This window comes from Zalophus californianus, chromosome 14, assembly GCF_009762305.2.
Source record: "Zalophus californianus isolate mZalCal1 chromosome 14, mZalCal1.pri.v2, whole genome shotgun sequence".
Lineage (NCBI taxonomy): Eukaryota > Metazoa > Chordata > Mammalia > Carnivora > Otariidae > Zalophus > Zalophus californianus.
In genome coordinates, this window is record NC_045608.1 from 813,524 (window position 1) to 841,377 (window position 27,854).

The 27,854-nt window shown below is 60.8% G+C and overlaps 1 protein-coding gene across 1 annotated transcript in view; it reads left to right on the forward strand.

The window, feature by feature from the left end:
* The window catches only part of GALNT9 (polypeptide N-acetylgalactosaminyltransferase 9), a 74,392-nt gene extending 48,882 nt beyond the window's left edge, over window positions 1-25,510 (forward strand). The window contains exons 6-11 of the mRNA XM_035724027.1: window positions 1,959-2,076; window positions 16,323-16,508; window positions 19,531-19,668; window positions 20,568-20,663; window positions 22,613-22,780; window positions 24,569-25,510. Coding sequence (XP_035579920.1) covers window positions 1,959-2,076; window positions 16,323-16,508; window positions 19,531-19,668; window positions 20,568-20,663; window positions 22,613-22,780; window positions 24,569-24,715 — 853 coding nt within the window. The 3' untranslated portion in view covers window positions 24,716-25,510. The remainder of the gene's footprint in view (window positions 1-1,958; window positions 2,077-16,322; window positions 16,509-19,530; window positions 19,669-20,567; window positions 20,664-22,612; window positions 22,781-24,568) is intronic.
* The last annotated feature ends 2,344 nt before the right edge of the window (window positions 25,511-27,854 follow it).

A 27,854-nucleotide genomic window follows, 5' to 3' on the forward strand; every position in this document is an offset into this window, starting at 1 on the left:
CGGGGGCCGTCCCCGAGTGTGTGCCTGGCTGCGCCCCTGAGCACCTGTTCATCACGATGCGAGAGCAGGCTGGCTCACCTTTGACCTTTGTCGGACTCCTGAAGGCCAAAGGGCGCATTTGGGGTTTTCATTTTATCAGCTGCCCTCTGTGTGGGGCTCCAGAGTTACATGGCTCAGGAGCGTGTATCTGTGCGTCCGTGAGTCTGTGAGGGTCTGCATGTCTCTTACAAGGCAGGAGTCTCGGGGGGGCCCCTGGCCGTGGGCCGCACATGTCACACAACAGCCTGGATGTAAGGTGCCCCACGGCGACGTCTCCCCGGAACCCGAGGACCCCTCAGCCAAAGCAGCCCGAGCCTTGCCGTGTTCTCTAATCACGGCAAGAACTTCCCAGGCAAATAAACTCAGCGGCCGCTGATTCTGTCCCCATCACCTTGTGAGTTTAAGTTTATTTTGGAACTCTGAGCAATAATAAAATAATCATTACCAGCTATAATAGACTTGGCAGGGAATTTGGCACTTTGATTCACCAGAGATCACCCTGAGACTTTTCGTTGCTGTGAAGAAAATGAGAGAAGTGTGTGCAGTACGTCGGTGAGTTATAACTTAACCCGTCAAACACTTGCCATGAAAAGTCAAAGGCAGCATTAAAATTTCGTTACTGTTACATTTGTGGCCAAAATCTAATGACAGAGCAAATTGAATCTTTGCACAAATAAAAGGATAATTGTTTTTTAATGCCTCTGTTATTCTTGGATGACCGAAGGGCATTTACTTCTGACTTCCCACTCACTGAGCAGAAATGCTTCTCTTAAATTGTGATGGAGACCCGTTTTTGCCGTTGTTTTAGTGAAGACGGATGTATTCTCTGCAACAGCAGCTGGCAGAGGAGGGAGCAGGTCCGGCCCCCACCTTGGTGCTGGAGCGGCCCCGGGGCCTCTGCGGACGCAGGGAGGCCTTTGCTGGCTCCTCTCAGGGTTTGGAAGACACCAGCCCCTCAGCCTACAAGCAGATGGGCTTCATCTTTGTTTTGAGGCAAAATCTTTCACCAAAGCTTAGAGGTCCTGCTTCCTCATGGCATCTGGACTGTGCCCCCTTCTTGCAAGAGACACACTTTTCACTTCTTATCCTTACCGCCTAGAAGACGCTCACTGTTCCCTAAATTCATGACTGAATGAATGAGTGAATGAATGCATGATACCATGCACAGTGATGCTGTCTCATTGTGCCCGATTTACTCTTGGTGCTCCATGAGACTGCTTCCCAGGGACTCACAACACTGGTAGATCTGTAATGCATACTAGAAAAAATATAACTAGCACACAGACGCCTGATTTCACAGATACAATTTCTGCAGATGAGGCAAGATTTACTGATGGTTTTTAAATGTGTGGGTGCAGATAATTATAGAAATAATAGAACAGATGGCAGTCTGTGGTCTATAGCTGCACAGGTTGCACACTCTACAACTTCAAGGTGTGTCATTCAGAAAGAGTTTGATGTCAGTGAAGGTCCATAGAGTTGAGCAGTGCACAACCTATGCCACGGCCCAGTGCAGCCCTTAGTCCTGGCCTACAGACAGGACAAAATGCTGAAGGAGAAAGGCAAGTGACTCAAGCTTGGGAAATGATGGTCGGGACAACCAAACAACTCTCTAAGTAAACTGAGGTCTTTAAAATCCCCTACACTAACTCGCCTGAGTTGAGTGCTGGTTTTTGTCGTCTGCTGATGTTCTTCCGTTAGCATTTGGACTTGGCTTGTGCTGGGTGCTTCCCCAGGTTCTGAAGGATACAAGCACAACCCCAAGGGGAGCCCACCTGTGTCCTGGAGGTGAGAAGCAGCTGTCCCGAGTCCTGGGCTCTCCCAGCCACCACCTGGTCTGTGCTGTGCACCCACAGCAGGTCGGGGCTCGGGGTTATGCACCTGTGATCCGCTCATGCACTGTCTCTGCTCCCCGCCAGGACCCCCGCCATGATCGGCTGCTCATTCGTGGTGGACCGGGAGTACTTTGGGGACATTGGGCTGCTGGACCCAGGCATGGAGGTGTACGGCGGCGAGAACATCGAGCTGGGCATGAGGGTAAGTGGTGTTGCACAGGGCCACCAGACCTGTCCGGAGAACGGAGGTGGGGCGGGCAGGCCCGTGCGCTGCTGGTTCCTGGCCGGTGGGAACCAGGAGTCAGTGCGAGAAACGATGCCGCGTGGGACACGGTGCTGCGTGTCTGTTCCATTGCAAACCCCACTCGCTCTCGGGTCTGCAACTCTGTGACTCCAGGCAGCAGGGTGGCCATAAGCAGGCAGGGGCAGGTGCCCAGGCCTGGGTTCTTAGACTTGGGCTGCACCTCCGTCCTGCAGGGGTTTCCTTAAAACGCAGACCGCTGGCCTCCACCCCAGAGACTTACACTCGGTGGGGGGGCAGGGCCCAGGCATCTGCGTTTCCAGCACATTCTCAGAGGCTGCGGATGCTGCTGGCCCAGGCCGCCCACTCTGGGAACCAGCCCCGCGCACCCCACAAACGCCCAGGAGCGGAGCCGGGGTGCCTGGCTGGGGCTCAGTAGGCTCGGTGGTGCAGCCCAGCTGCACTCTGGTTGGGGTGGGGTTCTGGGGGAGTTTGCTTGCTTTTGCTCTGGAGCCTTTCTTCACAGAGATTATTTAAGGCTGGTCTTGAAAAGTTGCCACACAGTTTGTTGAAGTTACACATTTCTAAACCTATTTGCTTCAAGCTTTTAAGTTAAACCTAGGGGCTCCGATTATTATTGTTATAAATCTAATCCAGTAAGAACATTCACCTTCCCTTCTTCTCTGATTAATGTTTGATTAACTCGGGTTGAACAGATTAAATGCCATTAAACAACAATCAATTCCATTTCTGCCTTGAGTTAATTAAATTCCCTTGAACCTTTTAAAATGACACTTACAAATATAATGTGTTTACTCTCCTGCTTAAGCACTTTGAATGTCTGATATCACAGCAGAACTCCACCCCCCCAAGTGCTTAGAAGGTTCTAGTGCATCCGATACATTGAGTTTCTACCAAACCTCAGGTTCTCTGAAGGATTTCAGAGTTGCTGGCAATTCTATTTAATTCTCTGACACGGTCTAATTTTAAATAGAAAATTTAGAGTCAACCTTCAGTCATATGTGTTGAAAATGGAATCAGGAGGTTATTCTGGCAGATTCTTGAGGATGCTGACTTTTCTCGACTGTGTTGATCATTAGATACGAATCCTTCACTAATGGTTCCCGATCCTCCTGTGACGGGCGAGCTGTGTGTGTGCCGTGCTCCGGGCCTGAGCCCCCTCTGTCCCCCAGGGAGGCCGCTGCGGGTCTGTGCGCACACAGGGGTCCTAGGAGCCGTCAGCGCATGCTGCAGATTCCGCAGGGGCCGGGGAGCCGGGCTGCTATCCCCTGACGCTTGGGCTGGGGGTGGGGGGGGAGTGGGAGCCCGGTGAGGACAGCAGAGGACAGCGCTGGGGAGGATGCATCCATAGTAAGGCGTCCATGCAGGGGCAGTGGGAAGCCCTGAAAACTCTCTGCTCCCGTCTCCTTCCAAAGCAAGCCCGGCTGGGCCGAGGGCAGGAGGGTCTGCGCGTGGCCCTGACGACCCCCTGGGCTCAGAGCAGAGGCACCTCCAGGGTCCTCCCCGGCGGACAGAGCGGGGTCAGGCCAGCCCAGTGGAACAGGCAGGGAATGTCAGCCTGTGGTGGGAGGAGGCCAGGCAGGGGCTGTGCTGTGGCTTCAGGGGGGCCCGCAGGGTTGGGCAGAAGCTGTCTTGGGGGACAGGACAGGGAGGGAGAAACAGGGCAGAGGGATCAGGCGTGAGGACGCACGGGGGCCGGGGAGGCGGACAACCCCATCCCCAGAGGAAGCAGGAGGAGCAGGCCGAGCCCCCCACAGTGGTGTGACGTGGTTCTCCCAAGACCAGGGGTCCTCGATGCCAGGAACCAGGTCCTGCATGGACAGCGACTCCCCTGGGAGCCCGACCTAGCTGGGCAGAGCTTGGCAGGAGGGCGGAGGCACCATCCCTGAGAATCTGGCAGGTCAGAGAAAGGGAAAGGAGCAGAGTCCCATGAGGGGGGCTCTCCTGGAGGACAGGCGGAGCGCTGTGTGTTGGGGGGCCGTGGCACGGGGATGCCCCGCTGGGAAGGGGGCACCCAGCAGAGGCCACATGTGGCAAGTGACCACAGGGAGGGGGCGTCCTGCACTGTGGAGTCCAGAAGTGGGGTTGATGCCTGGTAAACGCGAGGTCACGGGGGGTGGCAGACAGAAGGTGGCAGAGCTCCCCCAGCCCCACAGGTGAGGCGTCCCCATGGACAGCCAGCAGCCACTGATGGTTTCGGTGCTCAGATGGTGGAGGAAGGACGGGGTCGGGTCTCAGCTGGGTGACCGACGAGGCATTGGAGGTAGGCGTTAGCATAGACAGGAGCCCTCTGGGGTGTTTGAAGAGGGGCATCAGCAAAAGGAGACCCCAGTGCCTGGCTATGCTCAGCCCCCCGGCGCTGCGGCCATGGGTGGGACCTGAACGTCCCACCTCTGTCTCCACTTTGCACAGTGGGGTCTGGGCACAGGGCTGCGCGGCGTCCTGCCTGGCGAGGGGAGGGCTCTGGGGCCGACGCTGCGGGCGGTGGGGGCTCGGGGCCGGTTTGTGGAGGGAGGCGACGTGATGTGGATACAGATGTGAATATGGTGTAGACGCGTGAGCAGACGCCAGTGTAGACGCTCGCGGTGGACCCGCTCACACGGCATCGCTTCACGTGTGTTATGTATTCTTTACGCATATAAACCACGTAGACGTGTGTGTTCGTATGTATTCCTTTCTACTTCTGTTGCTGCTGGGTTCAAGGTAGCTCGCCAGGAAACAGGAACATCCCCACAAGGTGACGCAGATTATATATACAGAGGGAGAAGGGAAAATGCGGGGCGGGGACGGGAAAGAGAGGTCGGGGCTAACACGGACCCTGGTGAGCCAGCCGGCAGGACCAGCGACGCGGCCACTTGCAATGCGGTGCCGGCAGGCCCGCTGCGGGGGCCGGAGTCACGCCGGCCCTGGTGCCTCTGCAGCAGGGACGCTGGGGGCAGCTCACCCACGCCCATCAGCCGCCTGGGGCCACAGCCCCGTCCGCAAGTCTCCCCACAAACCCTCCCGCCGGGGGCCGGAGACGGGCGCAGAGGGGTGAGGGCAGGGTGCCCAGGCGCGCTCCATCTGTCCCCAGAGCAGACACCTGCCACTGTTCCGTGGAGATGCTGATGGCTGGGGGCGGTCTCTGGCGGCCCCTCCTCCCACCCGGCCTCGCCCTGTCCCCCTTACCCAGTCCGTGCAGAAGCCCAGAGAGCCCCAGGGCTCCCCTGCCCCTGAGAACGAAGCCCAAACTCCTTCCGGGGACCCGCAGCCCCGCCCAATGCCCCGCCCACCTCCGTGCGCAGTCGCCCGGCCTCCCCTTCCGCGGTCAGGCCCAGCTGGCCCGCCTCTGGCAGGACCCCTTCCGGCCCTGCTGCTTCCAGCCCCTGCTCTCGGCCCCACGGCGGGTTCCTCCCACCTGCAGCTCTGTCCATATGGCCCCTCGCTGGCGCCTCCCCCTCCCCACCCTGCTGGCATAGGACTAAGTCTGTGAAGGCCCGGGCCGCACCGCCTCATCGGCTGCCGTGGGCAACCCTGTAAGTCAGTGTTGCGTGCATTTGTAGAATGAATCAGGAACCATCTGATAGGGAGAGGGCCTCTCTGTGACCTGCTAGACACCCGAGCCTGGGGGGGAGGGGCAGGGAACACGTCCAGGGAGAGCGAGCTATCCGTTTGTTGAATTTCTTACTGGTGTCTCCCACGCCATCCTAGGTGCTGGGGATTCAGCAGGGTGTCTGCTCACCTCGGGTAAATGCATCCGGTGTGTGGCACGCTGTCTGTGGCTCCTGTAGAACACCACGGGCAGGGAAGGGATGGGGGGTTGTCATTTTAGATAGGAGAGTCAGGGCAGGAACACCACATTGGAGCAGGTGTGAAGCCGTGCGGCCGCAGGGAAAGGCATGCCCAGCCGAGGGGCGGCATGTGCAAAGGCCCTGAGGCAGAGTGTGCCTGGCAGGTGTGTGGCCCCCATGGCAGAGACCATGAGCGGTCCCGTGGTCTTTCTCCCGCCTTCCCACACAGACAAGCCTTGCAGCCATGCTGTTTCTGATCCGTTCTTAGCACAGGTGGCCACGTAGCACGGCCCCCTTAGAGGAGTAAATCTGTGGTCCTGGGGCCATGTTCCACTTCTGTGATTGTGGAAATGCCAACGGTTCCTCCCCTAATGAGAGAGTCCGAGGGGCCATTAGGGGGAAATGAATCCATCGCCTCCATTAGGTTAATAAAGGTCAAGACAAAACCAAGCGGCATGTGTCTCAGCTGGCAGAGCCATCTGCAGAACGCAAGCCAGACATCGTTTGCTTCTCTGTGGCGTTACAGACTTTCAGCCTCACTGCTTCTCCGTGGTGTTACAGGAAAACCCTCATGGCGCTGGGGGCAGTCATGGCGCCTTCAGACCCGGTCCTTTGAGGGGGTGCATTGGTGTCCAACATCTGGGGGCTGGGTGGCAGGTTTTTCCTCGTCGCCCCAAAGGGGAATTCTATGCACTCCTTTCTCTCACCAGAGCAGAGGAGTGGTGCGGTCACTCCTGGAGGGCACAGGGGAGGTGTGCCCACGCTGCTCCATACTCCATGCCACCCCGTGCCCCACACTGCTGCTGGACGTCAGAGGGGTGCAGGGTGTGCCTCGGGCCGGTCCTAGACCCTCCTCTGTGAGCAGCAGGCACCGGGGAGCATGGGGAGCCGACAGTGAAGTCCTGCTCTAGCTGCTTTCAGGAAGGGCTTGTTCTAGTTGCAAGTGGTGGGCCTGCCTGACACGGTGAGGGTGCATCCCCGCTCCCTGCAGCCCACAGGGCATGGTCCACTCACCTGCCCGCCAGGTCCCCCGAGAAAGGGGTCAGGCCTCCAGGCGGGGCAGCGCCTCCTTCCACTTGAACATCTTTGTGGAAAAGCCCTTCAGAAGACCCCTCTGCTGGCTGGCCAGCTGGGTCTCTGTCTGAGCCTCAGTTTCTCCAACAATCATGGGGAGACATGGTAGGACTGCACGCCAGGGCTGGCGGGGATTTGGTGAGGTGGAAGCTCCCAGTGTCTGAAACACGACAGACACGCACTAAGTGCCCAGCAGTGTTTGCGCAGGCATTTCTGAATACCGTTTCTCTTTCCTTCAGAAAACTGACTTTTATTAGAAAAACACTGAGATAAGCAAAGCAGAATGGAATGAAAGTCACAGTAATTCTCTGTTGGTGCCCAAATGCGCGTCCTTTCAGAGACGTTTTGCACACGGGGGAGCGCTGTCCGCGGATGCGCGTGCACCCGCAGGATGTGTCCGCGTGCCTCGCCATGAGCCGTGGAGGCAGACGTTCCCCGAGGGCTGTGGCCCTGCGCACGGCCTTTGTCCTGTGTCTTGCCGGTGTCATTGTGGCTGCAGGCTGGGGACAGCGCTGGGCTCACACCGCCTGGGTGCCTGGGCTTCACACGCTCGCTCCAGACCGTCCACAGGCTCTGCTACTTCCTGCCGCACAGAAGTCAGGGCCCTGTGTCTGTGTCTGCTTCACGGCTCAGCCGCTTCCCCAGGATGGACGTCTGGAGACCGGATCGCTGCCAGATGGAATGCGCGTTTTCATGGCGCTCGAGAGCTCTTGCCAAATCCCCCTCCGGTCCCCCGCTGCCCAGTGTGTCTGTCCGTGTGTCTGTCCGTGTGTCTGTGTGTGTGTCTGTGTGTCCGTCTCTGAGAGTGTGTGTGTGTGTGTGTGTGTGTGTGTCCATGTGTCTGTGTGCCTGTCTGCATGTGTCTGTGTCTGTGTGTGTTTGTATGTCTGTGTGTCCGTGTGTCCGTCTGTGTGTCCATGTGTCTGTGTGTCTGTCTCTGTGTGTGTCTGTGTCCATATGTCCATCTGTGTGTCTGTGTGTCTGTGTATCCATCTGTGTGTCCATGTGTCTGTGTGTCTGTCTGCGTGTGTCTGTTTCTGTGTCCGTGTGTCCGTATGTCCGTGTGTCTGTGTGTCTGTGTGTCCGTCTGTGTGTCCATGTGTCTGTCTGTCTCTGTGAGTGTGTGTCCATGTGTGTGTCTGCGTGTCTGTGTGTCTGTCTCTGTGTGTGTATTCTCACCAGTGGTACATGAGGGAGACAGTCTTCCAAGCCTAAATAGCACACAGATCTAATTAAATAAATGTTTTTACTTTTTTTGCAAATGTGGCAGACACAAAGGAAACGTCTTTGTTGGCTTAGTTTACGTTTTTTCAGCTGCTAATGAGCATGGACGTTTTTCATACGTGTGTTAACTGTATGTTTCTTCCTTTGCCAGTTTTTTCTGATGGCGTTCCTTGTTTTCCGGTGGATTTTAGGGACACTGGCCCTGTGGGGTGTGATGCAGGTGCCGTCCCGTTTGTCACTTAAGCTGCTGGCCTGTCACAGAGGCTTCCCGTGTCCGCTCGCGTGTCCCCGGTCCTCAGCGCCTTTGCCGTCACGCTCAGCGAGGCCCGTCTGCGCAGCTGCTCGACCGTAGCTCCTTCTGACACCTGCAGTTCCTTTTCCACAGTAAAGGCTTGAGTCCGCGCGGGACAGATGTTTTATCCAAGGAAGGTTGTGACCTTTCCTTCTGTTGTTTCAAAATAGCAGACCCAGGCTTCTCACTCCACTCATCAAACACCCCGTCCTTCCCCGCTGACGGGAAGGGCCACCTGCTCACGACCCGAGTGCCGCGGGGGCGCACACAGCTGCCCCCTCGCTCCCGTGTCATAGGACGGGTGGTGTCGGCGAGCGCGTCCTTCCCTATCGTGACCGTAGGGTTTTCTTAGCTGCTGTCTTGTGTTTCCCCTTTTCACGTGGACTTTGGAAACATTCAAGCAACCCCTGCTCCGTCTGTATGTCACTTGCCGGGGTCAGCACGCCACCAGCAGTGGCCGCGGGGGGGGGACCGTCTGGGCCCCCAACCCCTCGCATCGGTGCCTTCCTCCTGTCTTCTCCTCGGATCCTGGTAGACGGTATCGACCGAGGCTGATGTCTTCACAAATGCAGAGAACGCCGGGTTCTTGGCACGTGGCCTCATGGCCTGGGCATCCGGCTGCAGAGCTGGTGGGACGTCCCCGCGCCCAGGCCTCCCGCGCCCCGTCCTGGCCCCGCTCAGCCCCGCGCTCTGGCTGATCTTCTCAGCCCCACGTCCCAGTGAATGGGGGCTCTCCTCAGCCGTGTCCAGAGGCTGCCCGAGCCTTCTTTAGCTCTGGTTCTTAGTTCTAATGAGCGCATGTTTCATATTTACGGCATGTTCTGTTTGTATTTTTCATCTGTGGCTGCTCTTAGACCTTCGTGCTTTGATTCACACTCTCCCCTTTCTCGTGAGCGGTTCTCGCTCCTTCCCTCCTCGCTGGGCGGCCTCACGGTCTGCGCACGTCCCTCTCTGCCTTTCCCTCTCCTTCCCAAACCCCGTCTTGGGTTGGTGGCTGACGCGTCTGGGGTTGGGTTTTCCTCATGTCTTCAGTACATCTGTACGGGCATCCTGTCTTCACGCTTACCCGTCCTTGGCTGGAAGTCTTAGATTACTACGTGCCGGCCCCCCAGACCCTGGCTCGAAACTGAGTGGCTTAGCTTTCACCCTGAGACCCCCCGGCTGTCACACGAGTCGCCTGGTTCCAGGTGCCGTGCATCTCTGCTTCCTCCTGTCTCACTGTGTCTGGCTGCACCCTGTTCGCGGTCGGGGCGCCCAGCCCAGCCCCAGGCCTCATGCAGGGGCCCTGCACTCAGTCCCCAGCCGTCTGTGAGGCTCAGGTGCCTGCACCCCGGAGCTCCATCCCCACGCACACCAGCGCATCCCCGCTCCTTCCGAGTGGCGGGGAACCACACATGCTTTTAACTTTTAAATAATGTGCTTACCGTTTCTGTGTGTTCGGGGGAGACAGGGAAGATCTCCGCATCCCTGGTATTGACTGGATACCTTCTTTGTCACTTCATCCAGCTAACAGGGGGCTTGGACCGGGGTGGGGGGGGCATGACCCAGGAGGCACAGCCTCACCCCTGCTTGAGGACAGACCGTGCAAGAACATGCAGCCCCACCCTCAAGTAGTGTCCGAAGAGGATCGTGCCCAACGCCCACGGTGCTCCGAGGGTGGATGAAGGGGAGAGAGGCAATAGCACAGCTGCCCCCACACTCCGCAAACATCAGAATCCCCAGGAGGCCTTGTCAAACTACAGACCGCTGTCCGAGCCCACCCAGAGTTTCTGATTCAGCAGGTCTCAAAGCAGCCGACCAGAGCGCTCCAGGTGAGGCTGCTGCTGGTCCAGGGATCACACTTTGAGATCCACTCGTTTAGAAGCAAGGAAACCATTTCTTTCTTTCTGTTTGTTTAGGGTGTTCAACACGTTAAGGGAAACAAATGGCAGGAGCTTGGAATGAAAGCCCAGCTCGGAAGTTTCTGGGGTATGGCACCGGGAACAGAGCACACATATGTGTGTGTACACAGAGCGTCCCAGAGAGACGTTTTCTTGTCAAAAATGTATGAATTGAGCCCAGCTGGGCCCCGGGAGATGGGAATTGCCTTTCCAAAACTAAACCCAGTCCATTCTGCCCCTGGAGCTGGATTGCTCCTGCAGAGTGAGGGGTCCGGGTGACAAGGGGGAGACATCAGCCCGTGGCTGCTCCGGGCCCAGGCTGGAGGGGCACCGAGCAGATTGTAAATCTTTTAAATTAGGTTCAGATGCAAAGTCTGTAAAAGTCATACACACAGTTTTCTCCTGAGTGAATATGAAGCTGTGGTTGTTTGTTGGAGGGGGAAATTTCGCACTGCTAAAAGGAAGATGGTGGCTTGGCACCTGATGGATTTGCACCAGGTGAGATGCCTGTGGGGCTGGATGCCTGGTCCCTGCCAGCTTTGGTCTGGAGGCTTGGGCCAGGAGGCTGAGCTGACTCACCTGTCCACTTGACAGCCTCATCTTCATAGCACAGCTCTGCACCGTGCCTGGATAGTCAGGCTGGTTGTTTGGACTATGCAGATGGATGGGTGGGTGGATGGACGGACAGGTGGACGGATGGATGGATGGGCCGATGGGAGGATGGTAAATGGATGGGTGAACGAATGGATGGGGGAAGGAAGTGGGGAAGGACATGTCCTTCGGAGGGCTTATGGCACACTCTCAGTCAAGGCAGCTACTGATGAAACAGTGTCACCAGGAGCTGAGGGCCATGCTCAGAAAATCTGTCCTACCCGAACTCGTCAGGGCACAGGGAGACGCACTCCACCCAGCCTGAATTTGGACGCCGAAGACATCTGCACACACCACGATGCGTCCCCGAGCAAGGGATTATTTTTGTCCCAGAAAGCCCCTGCTGTGTCACCTGCAAATCCTGGGAGAAAGAGGGGAGGATTCTGGGCAGGCCGCGGGTGAACCCTAACTTCTTCTGTTCTGCCACAGTGGCTGGGAAGGCACCAGGCCCACGCCCCCTCGGCCTGCAAATCCCAGGCCTTTGTGCAGCATTTCCTCCCAAGTGCGATTTCTGTGGGCTGGACCAGAGCGCATAAGGAGGATGCAGACGAGCTCGTTCACACCAGTGGACAGCTCCTGGCTGTCGACTTCCTCACCCTCAAAGAGCTCACTCTGATTTTGCCCAGGCCAGGAGCTCCCTCCACCACAGCTGTAGGGTAATAGTAGGGGCGCCTCTGTGAAGTGGCCACAAAGGGAACGGGGCCCAAGGCCCTGCAGGTCGGGTTGGGTCCCCAGGCAGCTATCAGCCCTGCTGTTATTCAGGTGTGGTGGGCCCTCAGGTCAGGGCTCGGCCACCACCAAGCTCGTTCCCTGGGGCCCAGAGGAGGGGCACACCAGGCCATGCAGGACATTTGGGAAGCCAGCAGGGTTGCTCAGGGTCGGAGGCAGGGGTGGAGGAGGCTGGGTGGTTTGCACACAGAAGGAGCCCCTTGGGTGGGTTGCTAGCCCCGGGAGGGGCCGCCCCTCCAGGGTCAGCGAGGCCCCAGATGTCAAAGCATCAGATACAGATATTAAAAGACGTGGTTAGTGTCCAGGCCCAGCTCCCATTTTCCCTCCTGAGCCCTGACTCTCTGCAGACAGTGGAACTACAGACACAGCATGGTCCCCCCACCCCGCCTGCCCTGTCCATGCAACGCAGGAACCCAGGACCGGCCCCTCTGAACAAGCCTGTCGTGGCGTCACGGCCATGTGCGTGCGGCCGAGCGCTCCAGAATCCACCCCCTCTTCTCCCCACCCCCGCTGGGGCAGCCTTCCCTCCTGAATAATCCTTAGGACAGGTGTCCCCGGCCTGGACCCACAGCCCAGCTTGTCCCTGCATTTCCAGGGCTGCTGGGCTGGCCTGGTTTTGTGGCCCAAGCCAAGGGGGGCTGGGAAGTGAATGGGAGCTTGGCCCGTGCAGTGTCCCCTCCCCACCGCTCTCTGCAAGGTCACAATGCAGAATCTGACGGAGGAGCGCCGGGGCCCTGACCGTCCGCACCGCTCGCAGGCCCAGGCTGCTCTGAGTACCCAGGACCTGTAGCACACGCTCTGCCCCTCTCCAGCTTCGACACCGACCAGTCCTCCCGTGGACCCCCCTCCCGCAGAACGCTCAGGAGCTCAGTTTGGCCAGAGCTGGTTGCCTGAAACCAATGTTTCCAACTAGGTCTTCCCAGAGAGGTGGTGAGGCCTACGGGGTCAACTGTGAGTCAGGGGAGTGGGCGTCCGGACCCCTACCCCTCCATCCCCTGCTGAGACCACAGCGATGCTGCACGGGGCCAACTCGGAAGGCCTTGAGTCACGGGTCTCTGAGGAGGCCCCGGCCTCCTAACTCGGGCTTCCCCGTGCTGATACATGGGGTTGCCTCTGTTCCAGGAGGCCGCTGCGCTGGGCCCTGGGCTCCCGAGTGTCCACTCTCCAGGGCGGGAGGGGTGAGTGTGCGTGTGTGAGTGTGGGTGTGCGTGATGTAGTCGATCGGGGGTGAGGCCTGGACCACAGGATTCTAAATTCCTCCCAAAGATTCTGATGACCAGCAACGTTTGGGGGCTCCTGTCCCAGCCTCTCTGACAGCTCTCTGGAGGCCCCGCTCTGTGCACTTGGCCGAGGTGCCCCTTCTCGGGTCAGCTCAGGGCGGGTGCCCCGCTCCTGGCTGCGGGGCGGCCGAGCTACACATTAAACGAAGTCAGAGTCCAGAAAGCGGCTCTGTAAGGATGATGGAGGGCACATCCTCCAGGCGCCCTGCCTACGAGGGCGGAGCCACGCCGTGGCGCCCATTCTCCCTCTCCTGCACCGGCGCAGGAAGCGCTGGCCTTTGAACAGCGGGCACTCCACCAAAGTGCCATTTTGGTCGTGCAGGGGTGCAGAGAGAACGGAGAAGCAAGCGAGAGGCAGGGCACCCTCTTCGGGTGTTGTGTGTGCCCCGATGCGCCAGCCAGGCCCCTGCGGCACTCGGTCCCAGCCCTGCGGGCTCACACTGCCCTGCGGAGGCCGCAAGCGCGGTCGGACCTGGAGAAGCTGCTCCCTGGCACCTGGACTGACCCGTCACAGTTCCCAGGTTTTTAAGCAGTAGGTCTCGCCTGCAAGGGCAGAGGACAGCTCTGGAACCCACCTTCAGACCCTGGCTCCGACGTCTGAGGAGCTCTGCTCTGGGGGGGCCCAGGGCGTCCCCTGCCCCCGAGCTTCCTCCCTCAGCAGCTGCCCGCAGACTGACACCTGGTCCTCGCCTTCATGTTTGCTGTTTCTGTTTGGGTGCCAATTAACCAAGCTGATTGAGATGATTAGTGGTGGAGATGCACCTTCTGGGTGTGACAGCCACATTCAGGCCCTGTGACTCTGCTCCCCCACTCTGGGTGAAGAGGCAGCTTTGGGGGGTCCCACAATAGTTCTGGCTCCCTGCCCCTCCCCCCATGAAGCCGCGGTGTGACCTTGGGCCCGTCTCGTGACCGCTCGGTGCCTTGGTAACAAGAACGCAGTTAACCGCCACTGCAGGTCCCAGCACCACTTCCTAGTCCAGCTTCCTCTGTTCAGAACTCCGTTATGGAAAACCCACTACGGGAGGCTGGACCAGATGGGGATCCAGGCCTCTCACAAAGCATACGGCTGGTAGGCCCTAACTTTCCATCGGCGGTCCTTAGGGTACAGACCCTGTGTTGCCTCATGGCCACAAGATGGCTGCCACCCCGCCGGACCTCGTGTCCGTAATCGTAGCTTTCCTGAAAGCCCCACGCTGAGACGTCTGCTTTCATCTCACTGGGCAGAACGGTCTGGCATGGCCACCTGTAGCCGCGGGGGGGCGGGAACATGGGGTCTGTGATGCGACTTGAGCCAGGCTCTGGAGCCGTGGCACCATCACCTCCACGTGCCTCATTCCTGCCCCGCACAGAAGTTACCCGTGCGGCGATGCCCAGAACCCCCGGGCTGGCTCAGCTGTTCACTTCCTGTGCACTCTGTCCTGGCTCGGGGCCACGCGGTGCCCTGCCACACGGCACCCTTCCCTCCCTCCGCGGCCAGTTTAACCCAGAAAGGGGCAGGGATCTGAAGGGGTCCTGAACTCCCCCACGAAGCCACGGGCTGTCCTCACGTGACTAAAGCTTGAAGCCACTGAGCCAGATCCGGCCTTTCTAGCCATCCTGTCCTGTGGCTACACTAGACACACGCAGCTTCATACATCAGTTCCAAATTAATTAACGTCTAATAAAGACGCCAGCTGCTAGGCCACGCCAGCCACATTTCAAGGGCACGTGGCCACCATATTGGCCGCCCAGGTCCTGTGGGAAGTCCTGTGGGGCAGCGCGGGGCTAGCAGCTGCTAACAAATTCCTAAGAGGGAGTTCATTCATTCATCGAACAACTGTTTCCTGGGCACCGGCGTGTGCGGGCTGTGTTCTGAGTGCGGCGGGCCAGGCGGTGGTCCTGGAGCTCACGCGTTGGTGGCATGGACGGACCAGCACAGCGAGGAGGCCCAGGGGCCGCAGCTTCAGAAGGGAGGGTGAGGAGGGCTCCACGAAGGGGTGGCATGTGAGCAAAGGCTTGTGGGCTGCCTGGCGCAGAGATCAGGGCAGGGTGTTCCCCCAGAGGGAAGAGCAGGTGCACAGGCCCTGGGGCCGTGGGGAGGGCAGAGGGAGAGGGGGCAGTGAGAGCGGGGAGCCCTGGGGGCTCAGGGCCGGCGGGCAGGGACAGCAGCTGAGGCGTGGCGGCCCCTCCAGAGACCCCCTGGTGGCGGCTGCAGGCCCCCCGCTCGAGGTGCGCTCTGTGTTTGCCTTCTGGAAGATTCCTGGCGCACCACGTGTGCACCTGCGTTCCCAGCCTCCTGGCAGTCCGGCCGGAGTCTTGTGAACAGAAGTGGTGGAAGTCTCCCCCCCACACCCGCCCCGCCCTGGGCTAGCTGCACAGAGGCCCCCGCCGGCGTCATCCCGGCGCCAGGCTCTGGGAGCAGGACCCAGGGCAGGCCACTCAGTGCTCAGCACGGAGAAGCAAACTTCAGCCCACGCCCCTCATCCCGGGGCAGGGTCTGCACCATCATGGTGAAGGAGCTGCCCCTGGGCTCTGTGCACCATCTGCACACGGGCGGTCCAGGGCGGGCTGGGAGCCCGGCAGCGGGAGACGGTGGCCGCTGCGTTCTGGGAATTGAGGCCAGACCACGAGGAACCCACAGCCTCTCCCCTCGCCCCCAACGCGGGACGTCCGACCTGCCCAGACATGACTTGTTCCGGCTGTGGGTGGTGTCCGGAGGGGCCCCCGATCCTCGGCTGTGAGATTCCCGCTCCCTCCTCTGCTTCCCGAAGGCGCAGTCGGATGAGGGAAGAGGCAGAGATCTGTTGTCATCTCCGAAGGACGATGAGGCTCTGTAGTGAGGAATGGCAGTCCCAGAAGGGTGTCAGGATGGTCAGGCTGTGCACTGAGACAAGACAGACCAGGGAAGGCCTCAGAGGGGATCGTGGGCGAGGGTCTTCGGGGTTTTCGAGGACGCAGCTCTAAGACGCCTCTTTAGCCCAAGAGCGTGTGTTTGGGGTGCTCGAAGCAGGGTTTGTGTGGTAAGGCAAGTGCCGGATGAAGGTGTGTGGTGGGGCTGGCGTGCTCTTTTCAAATTGGATCGCAGGTCTGTGTCCGCTGGGGGCAGCTGCTGGTGTGTAAGTCCCCGGGGCCAGGCTCTGGGGTGGGGTGGGGGATGAAATTTGGCAAGAAACCCAAAGGGGCGGCACCACGTAGCCCGAGGCCACGGCTCCTGTGGGGCCGTCTTCCCTGGAACAAGCCCCAGGCCGGCGCCCTCTGGAAGCTGTGGACAGGGGCGCGGGCCACCCAGCAGCCTCGGTGCCCCCAGGTGTGGCAGTGCGGCGGCAGCATGGAGGTGCTCCCCTGCTCCCGCGTGGCCCACATCGAGCGTACCAAGAAGCCCTACAACAACGACATCGACTACTATGCCAAGCGCAACGCCCTGCGGGCAGCTGAGGTGTGGATGGACAGCTTCAAGTCCCATGTGTACATGGCCTGGAACATCCCCATGACCGTAAGTGGGGGCCAGCAGGGGCGGGGCGGGGCCGAGACGGAAGGGGGCGGGGTGAGGACGGGGGGGGGCGGGGCCGGGGTTGGTGGGGCCGAGAAAGGGGAGGGGGAGAGGGCGGTCCTGGGGTGGGGGGCGGGGTCGAGACGGGAGGGGGCGGGGCGCCGGGACGGGGGGGGGGGGGAGGGCGGGACGGGGGGGGAGGGCGGGACGGGGGGGGGAGGGCGGGGCTGGGGCGGGGGCGGGGCCGAGGCGGGGAGGGCCAGGTCAGCCTGGCCAGGGCGCAGGTGCACCCCCGGGCAGCCTGGGGCCACCCCTGCACCTGCCCCTGTCCCGAGTGGGGCTAGTCTGGGACAGGGCTCCCCGAAAGCGGGCCCAGCCAATTAGGTGCCCCCCGCTTTTTGGTGTGTTTTCCCATCCACCAAAGGCGCTGTCGATGAAGTGAGGGTCAGCTCTTCCCCACTCGCTGCGCATTGTGCCGACCCCCCCCACCTAGAAACGCACCCAGAAATGTGTTGGCAAAGCAGCGCGCCCACCACGCGGCCGGTTTGGGGCGCGGGGCAGCCCCAGCTCACTGCCTGCCAGCCCACAGGACATGCGTGGGGTCAGCTTGGGTTTTGTGGTCAATACACATGATAGAAAGTCTACCTCTTCGGCCTTTCTAAAGTGTGCCGTCCCCGGCGCTGAGCAAACCCACAGAGCCGTACAACCACTGACACTACCTAGTTCCAAAGACAGCACCCCAAAAAGAGTCGCTGTGCCCAATGAGCGGCTAACTCCCGTTCGCCTGCCCCCAGCCCTCAGCAACCACCAGCCTGTTCTGGACGCTTCCCATAAACGGAATCCTGCAGTGTTTCCCCCATTGTGTCTGGCTCCTTCGCTGAGCATCATGTTCTCAAGGTCCGTCCACGTTGTAGTGGGGTATCAATGCTTCTTCCTTTCCGTGGCCAGCTCACGTTCCAGGGTGTGGATGGCCGCAGTTGGTTTACCGCTCCACCCGCCACGGACACCTGGGTGCTCCCTGCGTCTTTGGTTTTAGTCCATGCATTTTTGACCAAACCACAGCCTAGTTAGGGGTTGCTGTTTGTGTTTTTTGTTTACTTTGTGATCAACGAATTTCCCCTAAATAGCCCATATTCTGGCTTTTCTTGGGAACTTAGAAGACCCGCTCCCCGGCCTCCAGAACAATAATGAGGGCAGAGAGAGGCGGCCCCTTACGTGGGACGCTGTCGAGGCTGCCAGGTTCCCCCCCTCCCAGCACCTGCTCCAGAACCAGCCCTCACTCACATGCTGCTTCCCCCGCCACAGGGGGTGCGAGGCTCCAGGCCCCGGCTGCAGCCATCCTGGAAATGATTTTTACGTCAGCTCACAGTAAGCGCTCGATATTCTGTCAGACCCTGTGCACATGTGTGTGCCCCGTCCACGTGCTCACCTGTCAACATAGAGAGCTTCAAACACATACAGAAGTTACAGAAACAGCACTCATGTCTGTTACGTGCATTTCTCTCTGCACCTCCTAAACCCTGGCAGGGCATGCCCAGCATTTGGGTGACGCTGCCCAAGTGCCAGGCTGGGCCGCTGGCTCACAGGACCCCTCTGAGGAGGGAGCAGGGGCCGCTCAAGCCCCCCTCCTTCCCCACGGGCTCCTCACACAGCAGTTTCCAGCTGATGAGGAATGCCATGGAAGCACACGCACACACGTTTATCAGAGACAGAAGGAGGGCTCACTGTCTTTCACAAAGCCTCATTGTCCACCAAGGGAATGGATTCCAGAAACGTTCCCATTGCTACTGGAAAGGGAACCCGGGCACTGTCCTCATGGGCCTGCAGGCTGCGTCTGTGAGTGGTCACCAGGTCCAAGCCAGAGCCTGGCAGATGCCCCCTCACATCTCATTCTCAGGGACCTCTAGGGGCCCTGCACACCCATGTGTGAAGGCTGGGAGGAGCTTCTCTGTGGCCATGCCCACCACGCGGATGAGGGAGAGGGGCTCCCAAGGGCAGCATACCTTCCGCGGCCGATGGTGGAGCCACAGGCCCCCTGGCCAGGGGAAGGCACTTGCTCAAACCCGCTCACACCCACAGAGCTTGGTGCCCGCTGCAGCATCAGGGGCCCCAAGGCCACCCTCAGGTTCAGTGTTGGGCTAGAAGGACCCAGAACTCAGCAAAGCTGTTGTGCTCAGGGTTACGGGTTCTTGCAGTGAGGGATACAGACTCCCAGGAGTCAGACAGACAGCCCCAGCTCACTGCCCGCCAGCCCACAGGACATGCGTGGGGTCTGCTTGGGTTTTGTGGTCAATACACATGATAGAAAGTCTACCTCTTCGGCCTTTCTAAAGTGTGCCGTCCCCGGGGCTGAGCAAACCCGCAGAGCCGTACAACCATTGACACTACCTAGTTCCAAAGACAGCACCCCAAAAAGAGTCACTGTGCCCAATGAGCAGCGTGATCATCACCTCTCACGGTGATGCCATGTGACACTGCTGACCAGGCACACCCACCCGAGCCTCAGTTTCTCCTGGGGGCTCATCCACGCACACATGGCCAGCCTCCCACAGGGCTGACCTTAGTCTCTAGCCCCTGCAGAAGTCAAGCAGATACCCCACCACGGCCCCAAGCCCCCCAGACATCACCCTGCAGCCTAGACTGTCCAGCCCAGATCCCAGGTAAACAACACTCTAATCAGGCGGGATGTTCCAAGGGCTTAGAGGTCACCTCCCAGGGGCGGGGGCCAAGGGCAGGTCTTTTGTTTGGAGTGTGCAGGGTATGGACAGCCAGCCCACAGTCAGGGGCCGTCCGTCCAGCCTGGGGCAGAGCAGGCTGGCTGGAGAAGCAGGCCCTTCCCATCCGGAACAGCTACCCAGGCCTCCAAGGGTCTGGGGGGACAGGAAGCCGAGGAGGCCGCCCCTAGCCACGCCCTGGGGGGTGGGGCTGCGCCCGGGTCCTGAGGCTCCCCCACCTTGGGCAGAGACCTGGGTCGTGGGGACTCAGCAACGCCAGCTCCCTTCCGGCCTCGCTTCCCCGCTCGCAGAACCCAGGGGTGGACTTCGGGGACGTGTCCGAGCGGCTGGCCCTGCGCCAGCGGCTGAAATGCCGCAGCTTCAAGTGGTACCTGGAGAACGTATACCCGGAGATGAGGACCTACAACGACACCCTCACGTACGGAGAGGTACCGCCTCCGCCGGGAGGGCCCCCCCAGCCCGCACCCTCACCCGTCCCCACGTGCGCGCTCACGGGCTCAGCCGGCAGCGTGCGCGGGCACGTTCGCACGTGCCTGGCGCCGAGTAGACGAGGAGCACAGACTCACCCGCGTACGTGCATGCAGAAACGCACGCTAGTAGATGCAGAGACACGTGCACACACGTGTGCACAAATACACGCACGAACGTGCACATATATTCACACGCACACACGAGGATCCATATGAGTACGTGGGTCTGTACACATAAGGACAAGCGCACACAGACTTGAAAGTATACGTTTGCACAGTTTTGCTCGTGTGCACGCAGAGAGCGACTGATAGAGCCTCACTCATGCACACAAGCCAAAGGTGCCTGCCTGTGCACACGGAGACGCACAGACACCGTCGTCAGGACCAACTGTCAGGTGGGCAGGTGCACCCAACCCCTGAGACGGACGCACTAACGCACTCGCATAAACGCAGTCGTGTTCGGAAGCCGCCATGCATGCGTGTAAGTGCAAACAACACGCACAGGCGGGTACATCAGCTGCACGGAGACTCGCGTGTCTGCCCAGCCCTTACGTGCACGACCACTGTCACCCTGGTCTGTGCTGGTGGCGGGGGCGGCCTCCCTCCCCTCGGCGCTCCAACTGTTCCCGTGTGGAAGGAAGGCGTGCCCATGGCCCTGGGCTAGCGCTCAGCGCAAGGCTCGAAGGGGTGCCCGGGGTGGACAGTCCTGGCTGGCCTAGCCATTCCTGCAGCTGACGCCTTCCCGAGGCGCCGGCTGCCCAGCAGGCCCCTCTGCCCCTGAGTGGGGATGGGCTGGCCTTGCCCTGGCCTCAGGGACCCCCCAACAATGGGGTTTCTCCTCCGGTTTCTGGTTGTAGGTGAGAAACAGCAAAGCCAGCGGCTACTGCCTGGACCAGGGAGCAGAGGACGATGACCGCGCGATCCTCTATCCTTGCCACGGCATGTCCTCCCAGGTAGCGGTGCGCAGGCTGTGAGCGGGCTCTCAGGGCTGGCGTGGGGACCCTCGGGGAGACCCCCACCCCCATGGACTAAGAGCAGGACTTCTGGTGCCAAACAGGCCCTGGGCAGCTCACGTCACGTTGCTTGCCTCAGTCCCCATCCATCAGATGTCACGATAATGGTATCTGTCAGGGCTGTCGTGTGGACCAAAGTGGATCATGTGGGAAAGCATTTGCCACCGTGTGGACAGAACCTAGAAGTGTTACCTAGAAGAAGGGTTAGCACTGGTTCCTACTGGCTGAGCTGCTCCTCAGTGTTGGGGGCTTTAAAAATGTCTATACCGATGTCTAGACCCCAGGCCCATGGAACCAGATGGTGCAGGGACAGGTGTGTTTTCAGAGAGCTCGGGGTAGGACTCTGGTCCCAGTGACTCCCCTGCTGATAAAGGCAACACTTCTTAATGAGTGTTGGGGTCATTTAAATTCAGCCCCACAGAGTGCTTTCCCCAAATTACCCTCGGCTCCCCTCTAAGCACTCTCTGGGTCTGAACCTCACTCACAGAGGCCCATCCAGTGGAAACCCGCAGGGACCCGTCCCAACCCTGGGCACTGAGAAGCTGCCGAGTCCACACGGCCTGCCCGGCGGTGCATGGCGGGCGTGAGGGCCAAGCCTGTGACGCTGGAGCAGAGGGTGTGGCTGCCCCCCCCCACACCTCCCGCAAGCCTTGTCTCCAGACCCCTGCTGGGCCTCCCATTGAGAGACAGAGTCTTAGTGGCCTCCAGGAGGAAATTCAGTCTCCTGGGCTTGTCACACTCCGTGGACAATTCTCTGGCTGGCACCCCCTGTGAGGGGCCGCGTCCTGCTGGGTTCTCTGAACATACCCAGCGAGCAGCCACGGGAGGGACCAGGCAACTGAGGTTTCCCCCAGTCCTGCAGCATGAGAAGAGACGCCACAAACCACGTGGCCTGAAAGACCTCTCTAGATGTGGCTCACACGTGTGCAGTCTGGGCTTGTGCTGGCCACCAGCTCAGGAGGGCCTCTCCCCCTCCCCACGGGGCCTCTCCCCAGGCTGCCCAGTTCTGAGGGCAGGCATCCCAGGAGAACCAGAGGGACCACAAGCGTGTACGCCCAGCCCCAGAGGTCAGCGGCGTGTCCGTGATGCTCCCACGCTCCCCAGGGAGATCCAGGGGCGATTGTAGACCCTCACCCTTCACAGGGGGTGCAGGTCACTGTCCCGGAGCGAGCAGGGTGGGAGGGTTGTGTGGGAAAACCCAGCCTTCCACTGGGAGCTGCCGGTGCACTCGGGCAGCGTGTGTGCGCGCGCTCGGACAGGAGGGGAAGGGAGGGCGGGGCACAGAGGAGAGAGTACAGTGACACCTGACACCTGCTTTTTTATGGAGTCTGTGCTACTTTTAAGCACTTCTGTATCGTGTCCCCTGGATCCTCACCGCCAGGGAGGTGCTCTCAGGACCACCTGCTTACAGATGAGCATCCTGGGCACAGAGAGGTAGCGTGACTTGCCCAAAGCCACACAGCTGGGAATGGCAGGAACTCCATAGGGCTGGTCATGAGCAACAACGTGAAGTAGGATCAAGGCATGCGTGAACTTGGGGTTGCTCTCCATGTGGAAATAGCTGTTCACCTTGTGGTTGTTCGAGGGCAGATGGGGCACCCTAGGGGCGTGTGTGAGATTCTGCTGCTCTGGGCCGAGAGGCCAGGCTCCAGGAGCTGGGGTGGGGGCAGAGTTGTGGGAAGGAGTCTAAGGCGGTCCTGCTGGGGTTCTTGGGGGAAGGAGCGGGGCCAGGGGCGTGGGGCGGTCTGGAGGGCATCCCCAGGTGGGCTCTCTGTGCGCCCCCCTCCCCCCAGGCCTGGCCCTCCCTAGGAAGCTCTGGTGCGTGGGCTGGCGGGGCCGGGCGGTGCCCACCCTCAGTTCCCTGACACCCGTCCACGGCCCCCTCTCAGCTGGTGAGGTACAGCACAGAGGGGCTGCTGCAGCTGGGCCCCCTGGGCTCCACCGCCTTCCTGCCCGACTCCAAGTGTCTGGTGGATGAGGGCAGGACCCGCGCACCCGCCCTGAAGAAGTGTGAAGACGTGGCCCGGCCCGCGCAGCGGCTGTGGGACTTCACCCAGGTCAGCGGGGCTGCTGGGCCCCCGGGGTCCCCGGGCCAGCCCGTGGGGGGACCCGCTGGTCTGGTCACAGCACTGTGACTGCCCCCACACTCCGCGTCCTCGGGCCTCCTGGGGAGGGGGTGTAGATGGAGGGGATGGGGGTGACCAGCACCCAGACGGCCTCGCCGCGGCGGCTGGCCGAGCTCTGCCGAAACCAGCCCCTGCCCCGGGCCCTGGGGCTGCTCGGACGCTGGGTTAGAAGTTCCAGCCCCGAGAACAGACCTTCGGGCTGGGGAGTCACAGGCGGCCCCCGTGCTGGTGGGAGCAGCCTGGGTGAGAACGGCAGCACGCGGATCCCCAGGCTGCAGCCAGCGCCCAGGGAAGGGGGCTTCCAGCGCCTCCCAGTCCCCGCTTGTTCTGGGCCTGTGAGCAGGGTCCAGCTGGCCTTCCTCCGGGTGGCCCTCTCCACAGCCCCTCCTGCCCTCTGTCCTCCCTCGGCTCCCCCGCACCGCATCCATCCGCATACCGCACACCCTTCTCTGGGCGTCTGGAGGTTGCCTCCCCACCAGCTCATCCTCCATGGTGTGGCTTCCTGTGGGTCTACCCAGGTTAGCCAAGGACACGTCCTCTCGTGACCTTGCCTGGAACCCCATCTCCCTCCAGCCCTGAGCAGCCCCCAAGCCCTCTCCCTAAGACCCACCTGTGTCCTAAGTCCCCGCGGTCTCCCAGGGCTCCTGGAGCGAATGACCACAGACATGCAGGCTCTCATTGTCCTCGTGGAGCGGGAAGTCTGAAACCAGCTGTCTGCAGGCGGTGCTCCTGCCGCGGGCTCTGGGGGGTCCTTCCTGCCTCTCTAGGCCCTGTTCCTCCTCCCGCCACCTGCTGTCCCCGTCTCTGTCTCCAAATCTCTCCCCTGGCGGGGACGCCAACATGGACCGAGAGTCACCTGCTCCAGTGTGACCTCATCCTGTCCAGTCACGGCTGCACAAACCCTGAGGTCGCACTGCTGGGTTCTGGGGCGAGGACTCGGTGGGTCTGACCTGCTTCTGCAGGACTCTCTGCCCATGTACTCCGTTGCAAGGCTCTTGGGACCCTGAGGCCCGGGGAGCTGCTTCCAGCGCCCCCTCTCCCCGCCGTGGGCAGCGGGCGTCTTCCGGGAGACATCCCTGTCTCCGCCCCCAACTTCCTCCCCACACGTTCTCTGCCCTCGGTCCCAAAGAGCAGACCCGTGACAAGTAAACACCGTCAGGTGACCCTGCCCTCAGCACTGGGGCCTGGGGGGGGGCTTCTCGTTGCAGAAGAGGCTGCAGGAATGAGGGGTCATGGTTTCAGGCACAGCCAGTAAGGGTCAGAGGTCCCAGGAGGCCAGGGTTGGGGGCGGGACAGCAAGAAGGATCTGTTTGGAGAAGATTGGGGACATACAGTATACAGTCCTGGGGTCCTCAGGCTTGGGCCAGGGTCCTTGATGTCTGGGGGACCAGGGGCCTGCAGGGGTGACTGATGGGCAAACCAGATATGACAGGAGTTGGGAGGCACCCGGGGGAGCCCTTCATCTTAGGGGCACTGTCTCCATTGTGTCAGTCACTCCTCAGACCCCAGGAGCAAGGCAGGCAGGTGACATGGCTGATAGGGTGGAGATGCCTGAGGACCGAGGACAGGAGGGGCCGGAGGCCAGCAGGGGACAGGCCGTCCCTGAGTCTCGGGTGGCCGAGCAGTGACCTGCATGGGGCTTGTCATCAGCCTCACCGCGAGCTGCTGTCAGGGCGGGAGCCCTGGGCGTCCATGCTGACCTGGTCCCCCTCCCCACAGAGTGGTCCCATCGTGAGCCGGGACACCGGCAGGTGCCTGGAGGTGGAAATGTCCAAAGACGCCAACTTCGGGCTGCGGCTGGTGGTGCAGAGGTGTTCGGGGCAGAAGTGGACCATCAGAAACTGGATCAAGCACGGGCGGCACTGACCCCAGGCCCACCCCACACCCCTTCCCTGACGCAGACCCTGAGGACCTGGGGAAGGTGTCGGGCTCACCCGCTGGGCCGGGTGCCAGGACTCAGGCCCCTCCCTGCCTACCGCGCCACTGGACCCCAAAGGGCCCTGGCCGTGCCCTGCGCCACCCCCAGCCAGGACCTCGCCTGGGCTGCTCACAGGCCATGTCCCTGAGATAGCAGGGGCCTCCCTGTGCACTCTGGAGGCAGAGGCCAGGGACCGGCCACCCCACCAGGAGCACAGACCCTGAAGCCAGCTCCACCTCCAAATCACGTGCCTTTTCTACGGTATTCCTGTCCAGGCCGCCGGGACGGCCACGTCTGCATGTGCTGAAGCCCCCTGTCCATCCCCTCCTCGCAGAATGACCCCCATGAACTCAGAGGGCGGCCGAGCTCCCGTCCGCGCCAGGCAGAACTGGGCCTCTTCCGTCTTCTGGCCACATCTAAGGCAAAACCCAGAACGCAGAGCAGCACCCTCCCCGAGGCTGGGGAGAGGGGGAGACAGGAGACGTGGCCATAGTGGACCCGACGACGCCCCAGGCAGGGGAGACAAGAAGACTGTGCTGCTTCCATCCAGCACAGGGCGGATCAAATGGGACAGAGTGCGGCTCATCCACCGGAGTCCCAGCTGCCGGGTCGTCCAGGGTCGGGACCCCTGTTCTAGCATCTCGCCTGGGGCCAGGCGCCTTCTCTCATTGCTCTGAAGCAGGGGTCAACCAACGATGACCCACGGCCCTGCGCCTGTTTTTATAAATAAAGTTTTATTGGCACACGGCCACACCTATCTGTTCCTATATTGTCCGGCGCAGCCTTGTTGCTCCAGGGCAGGCGCTGAGAGGCCGCACGTGCCCCACGGGGCTGTCCCAGGGGCTCCAAGAGGCCGTCTCTGGGCAGGACGGTGCTCAACGATTGCAGGGAACATTGCAGGGCCCCGGGAGGGAAGCCGGAACCAGTCCCGCCTGTTCCCATCCCCCATCAGACTCAGTGCCCGGCTACACCCAGCACCAGGTGCACCCCAGCGCCGGCCCCTCCCTGATAGACCAGCAACCCCATTCTGGCTGCACCTGTATGCACCCAGCTGCTCCCTAACTCTGGGTGGAAGGCCTGGGCTCTCGTGACAGGACCCCGGGGCTGGCCTGGCTCACCCAGACGGATGCCAACGCCTGCAAACCCAACCGCCCAGTCCTCCCAGGGCGGGTTCCCGACGCCCTTCAGGGGTCTCCCAGGGGCAGGAACCGTGGCCCCATCTGTGACTTCCCATTCTCGTTGAGTTGTGTGGCGCCGGCTGGCAGGCTTTCTGGACAACAGGGCTTCATGCCGCGGGCACGTGGGACTTACCTCTTGTCCTTGTGCTGGGCCCGGGCAGCCCACCTTCCAGGGAGGGCCGGTCCAGGGAAAGCATCACAGCCCTTGCCCCCACCGTGTCTCCTTCTGAAGAGGAGGGCCGTTCTGGGAGTGCTGGGGGTCTCAGCCCTGAGACAGCAGCTGTTTGCCCTCTCTTAGGGTCAGTCTCTGGGGAAGATGGGGGCTCTGACCGACCCTCGGGGTCGGAGGGGTCAGAGGGGCACGTGGGTCGTGCAGTCACTGTTCTCTGGCCCCGGAGAGACGCAGTGAGTCTGCACCTCACTGTCCCCCATCCCAGGCCCCTGGGCTCGTGGCCCTCCCCCAGCGCCCTGCCCCCTGGGCACCCACCCCACCACCCCCTCCTCCCCTGCTCCGTCCTGGGCCCCAGTCCCTGTTGCTGTGGAAGCCCTGACGGGCCCCAGCTTCTCCCCAGAGAATTCCACCAGCTCCAACCCAAGGCCCCCAAAGCCCTCTCTATTTCAAATCTTCCCCAAATTTTAAGACCATAGTGGAGACAAACGGCTGGCCAGAGTCCACCTCTCGCCAAAGGCCCGAGTACACACACCTCCAGAAGTTTGCAAGTGAAGGTGAGACACGTCGCAGAGTTCGACACGCAAAGTGGGCTGCCCATGGTTTAAAATGGGACGCGTCGCCACTCAAATGATAAAATTCACGGTGCTATGGTTCATTAGGCAAACTGACAGTCCCACGGAAGCCGCTGGTTGTAGCCCTACAGCCTCAGGGACAACGGAGGCGTCTGGACCAAGCTCCCATCCTCGCGGAAGGCGACACCTTCCGAGAGCCTGCTGTCTGTCAGGTCCCGGTGCGAGGCGGAGGCCCTCTGTCTGCCATAAGCAGGGACAAAGCCGCCCTCTTCATGAGGGGTGGGTCACGTCGCTCTCCTAGCCCTTTCCCCGAAGAACCGCCTAGGAACCCCGGGGCACAACTCAATCCCGAGAGCCCCGGCCCCACGCCGCTGCAGCTCCTGCCAGGTGGAGGCGCTGTGGACACGGTCCTGCGCAGTTCTGCGGTCACCACGTGGCGTGGCCCTGGCCGTGGCGGGCTGGTGTCCCCAGTGGTGCAGATCCCTGTCTGTTCTAACTCATGGTGACACACGCTCCCCTGGGCCCCCACCGCCATCCATCCACGGGCTGTCCTTAAGTGAACCCAGCCCCTGAAACCCTCTGACCTCCTGTTCTTGCTTCCTTGGCCTTAAAGCACAGTAACTCTTCTTCTTTGTCTGCTTTTGAAACATGGGTCTGTGGTTGAGGCCATCCCACTGCGCCAGGAAGGGTCCCATCCATCAAACAGGGCCTTGAATGCAAGGGATGGATCGCGTGATGGAAGTGCCCAGGCTTTGAGGGGGGCACTGGGGCATCCCAGGGACTCACCTTCCAGCAGCTGAAGGGACCCCAGGAGCCACGGCCACTTGAGGGGCTGGAGCTACAGAAGGAGCAGGGGGAGCGTCCCTGCCATCGGAGACCCCCAGCTTCCCAGCCCGGCTCAGCCAGGGAAGGGAGGCAGGAAAGGGTCTGCCCACTGCAAGCTAGCAGCCAGGGCCCGTCTCAGAGCAGACGGACTTCCCCGCACAGACGACCCACTTGCAAGGGTCAATTTTTACGTTTTCAGGAATTTTGTGAACCAGTTGTGAAATACAGCATTACTAAAAAGTAAATTATATGAACCTACAATTAAAAATTACACTGAAAACAAAGGTAACAAATAGTCAAAACTCACCACTTGCTATTTATTATCACGTCATTACCGCCT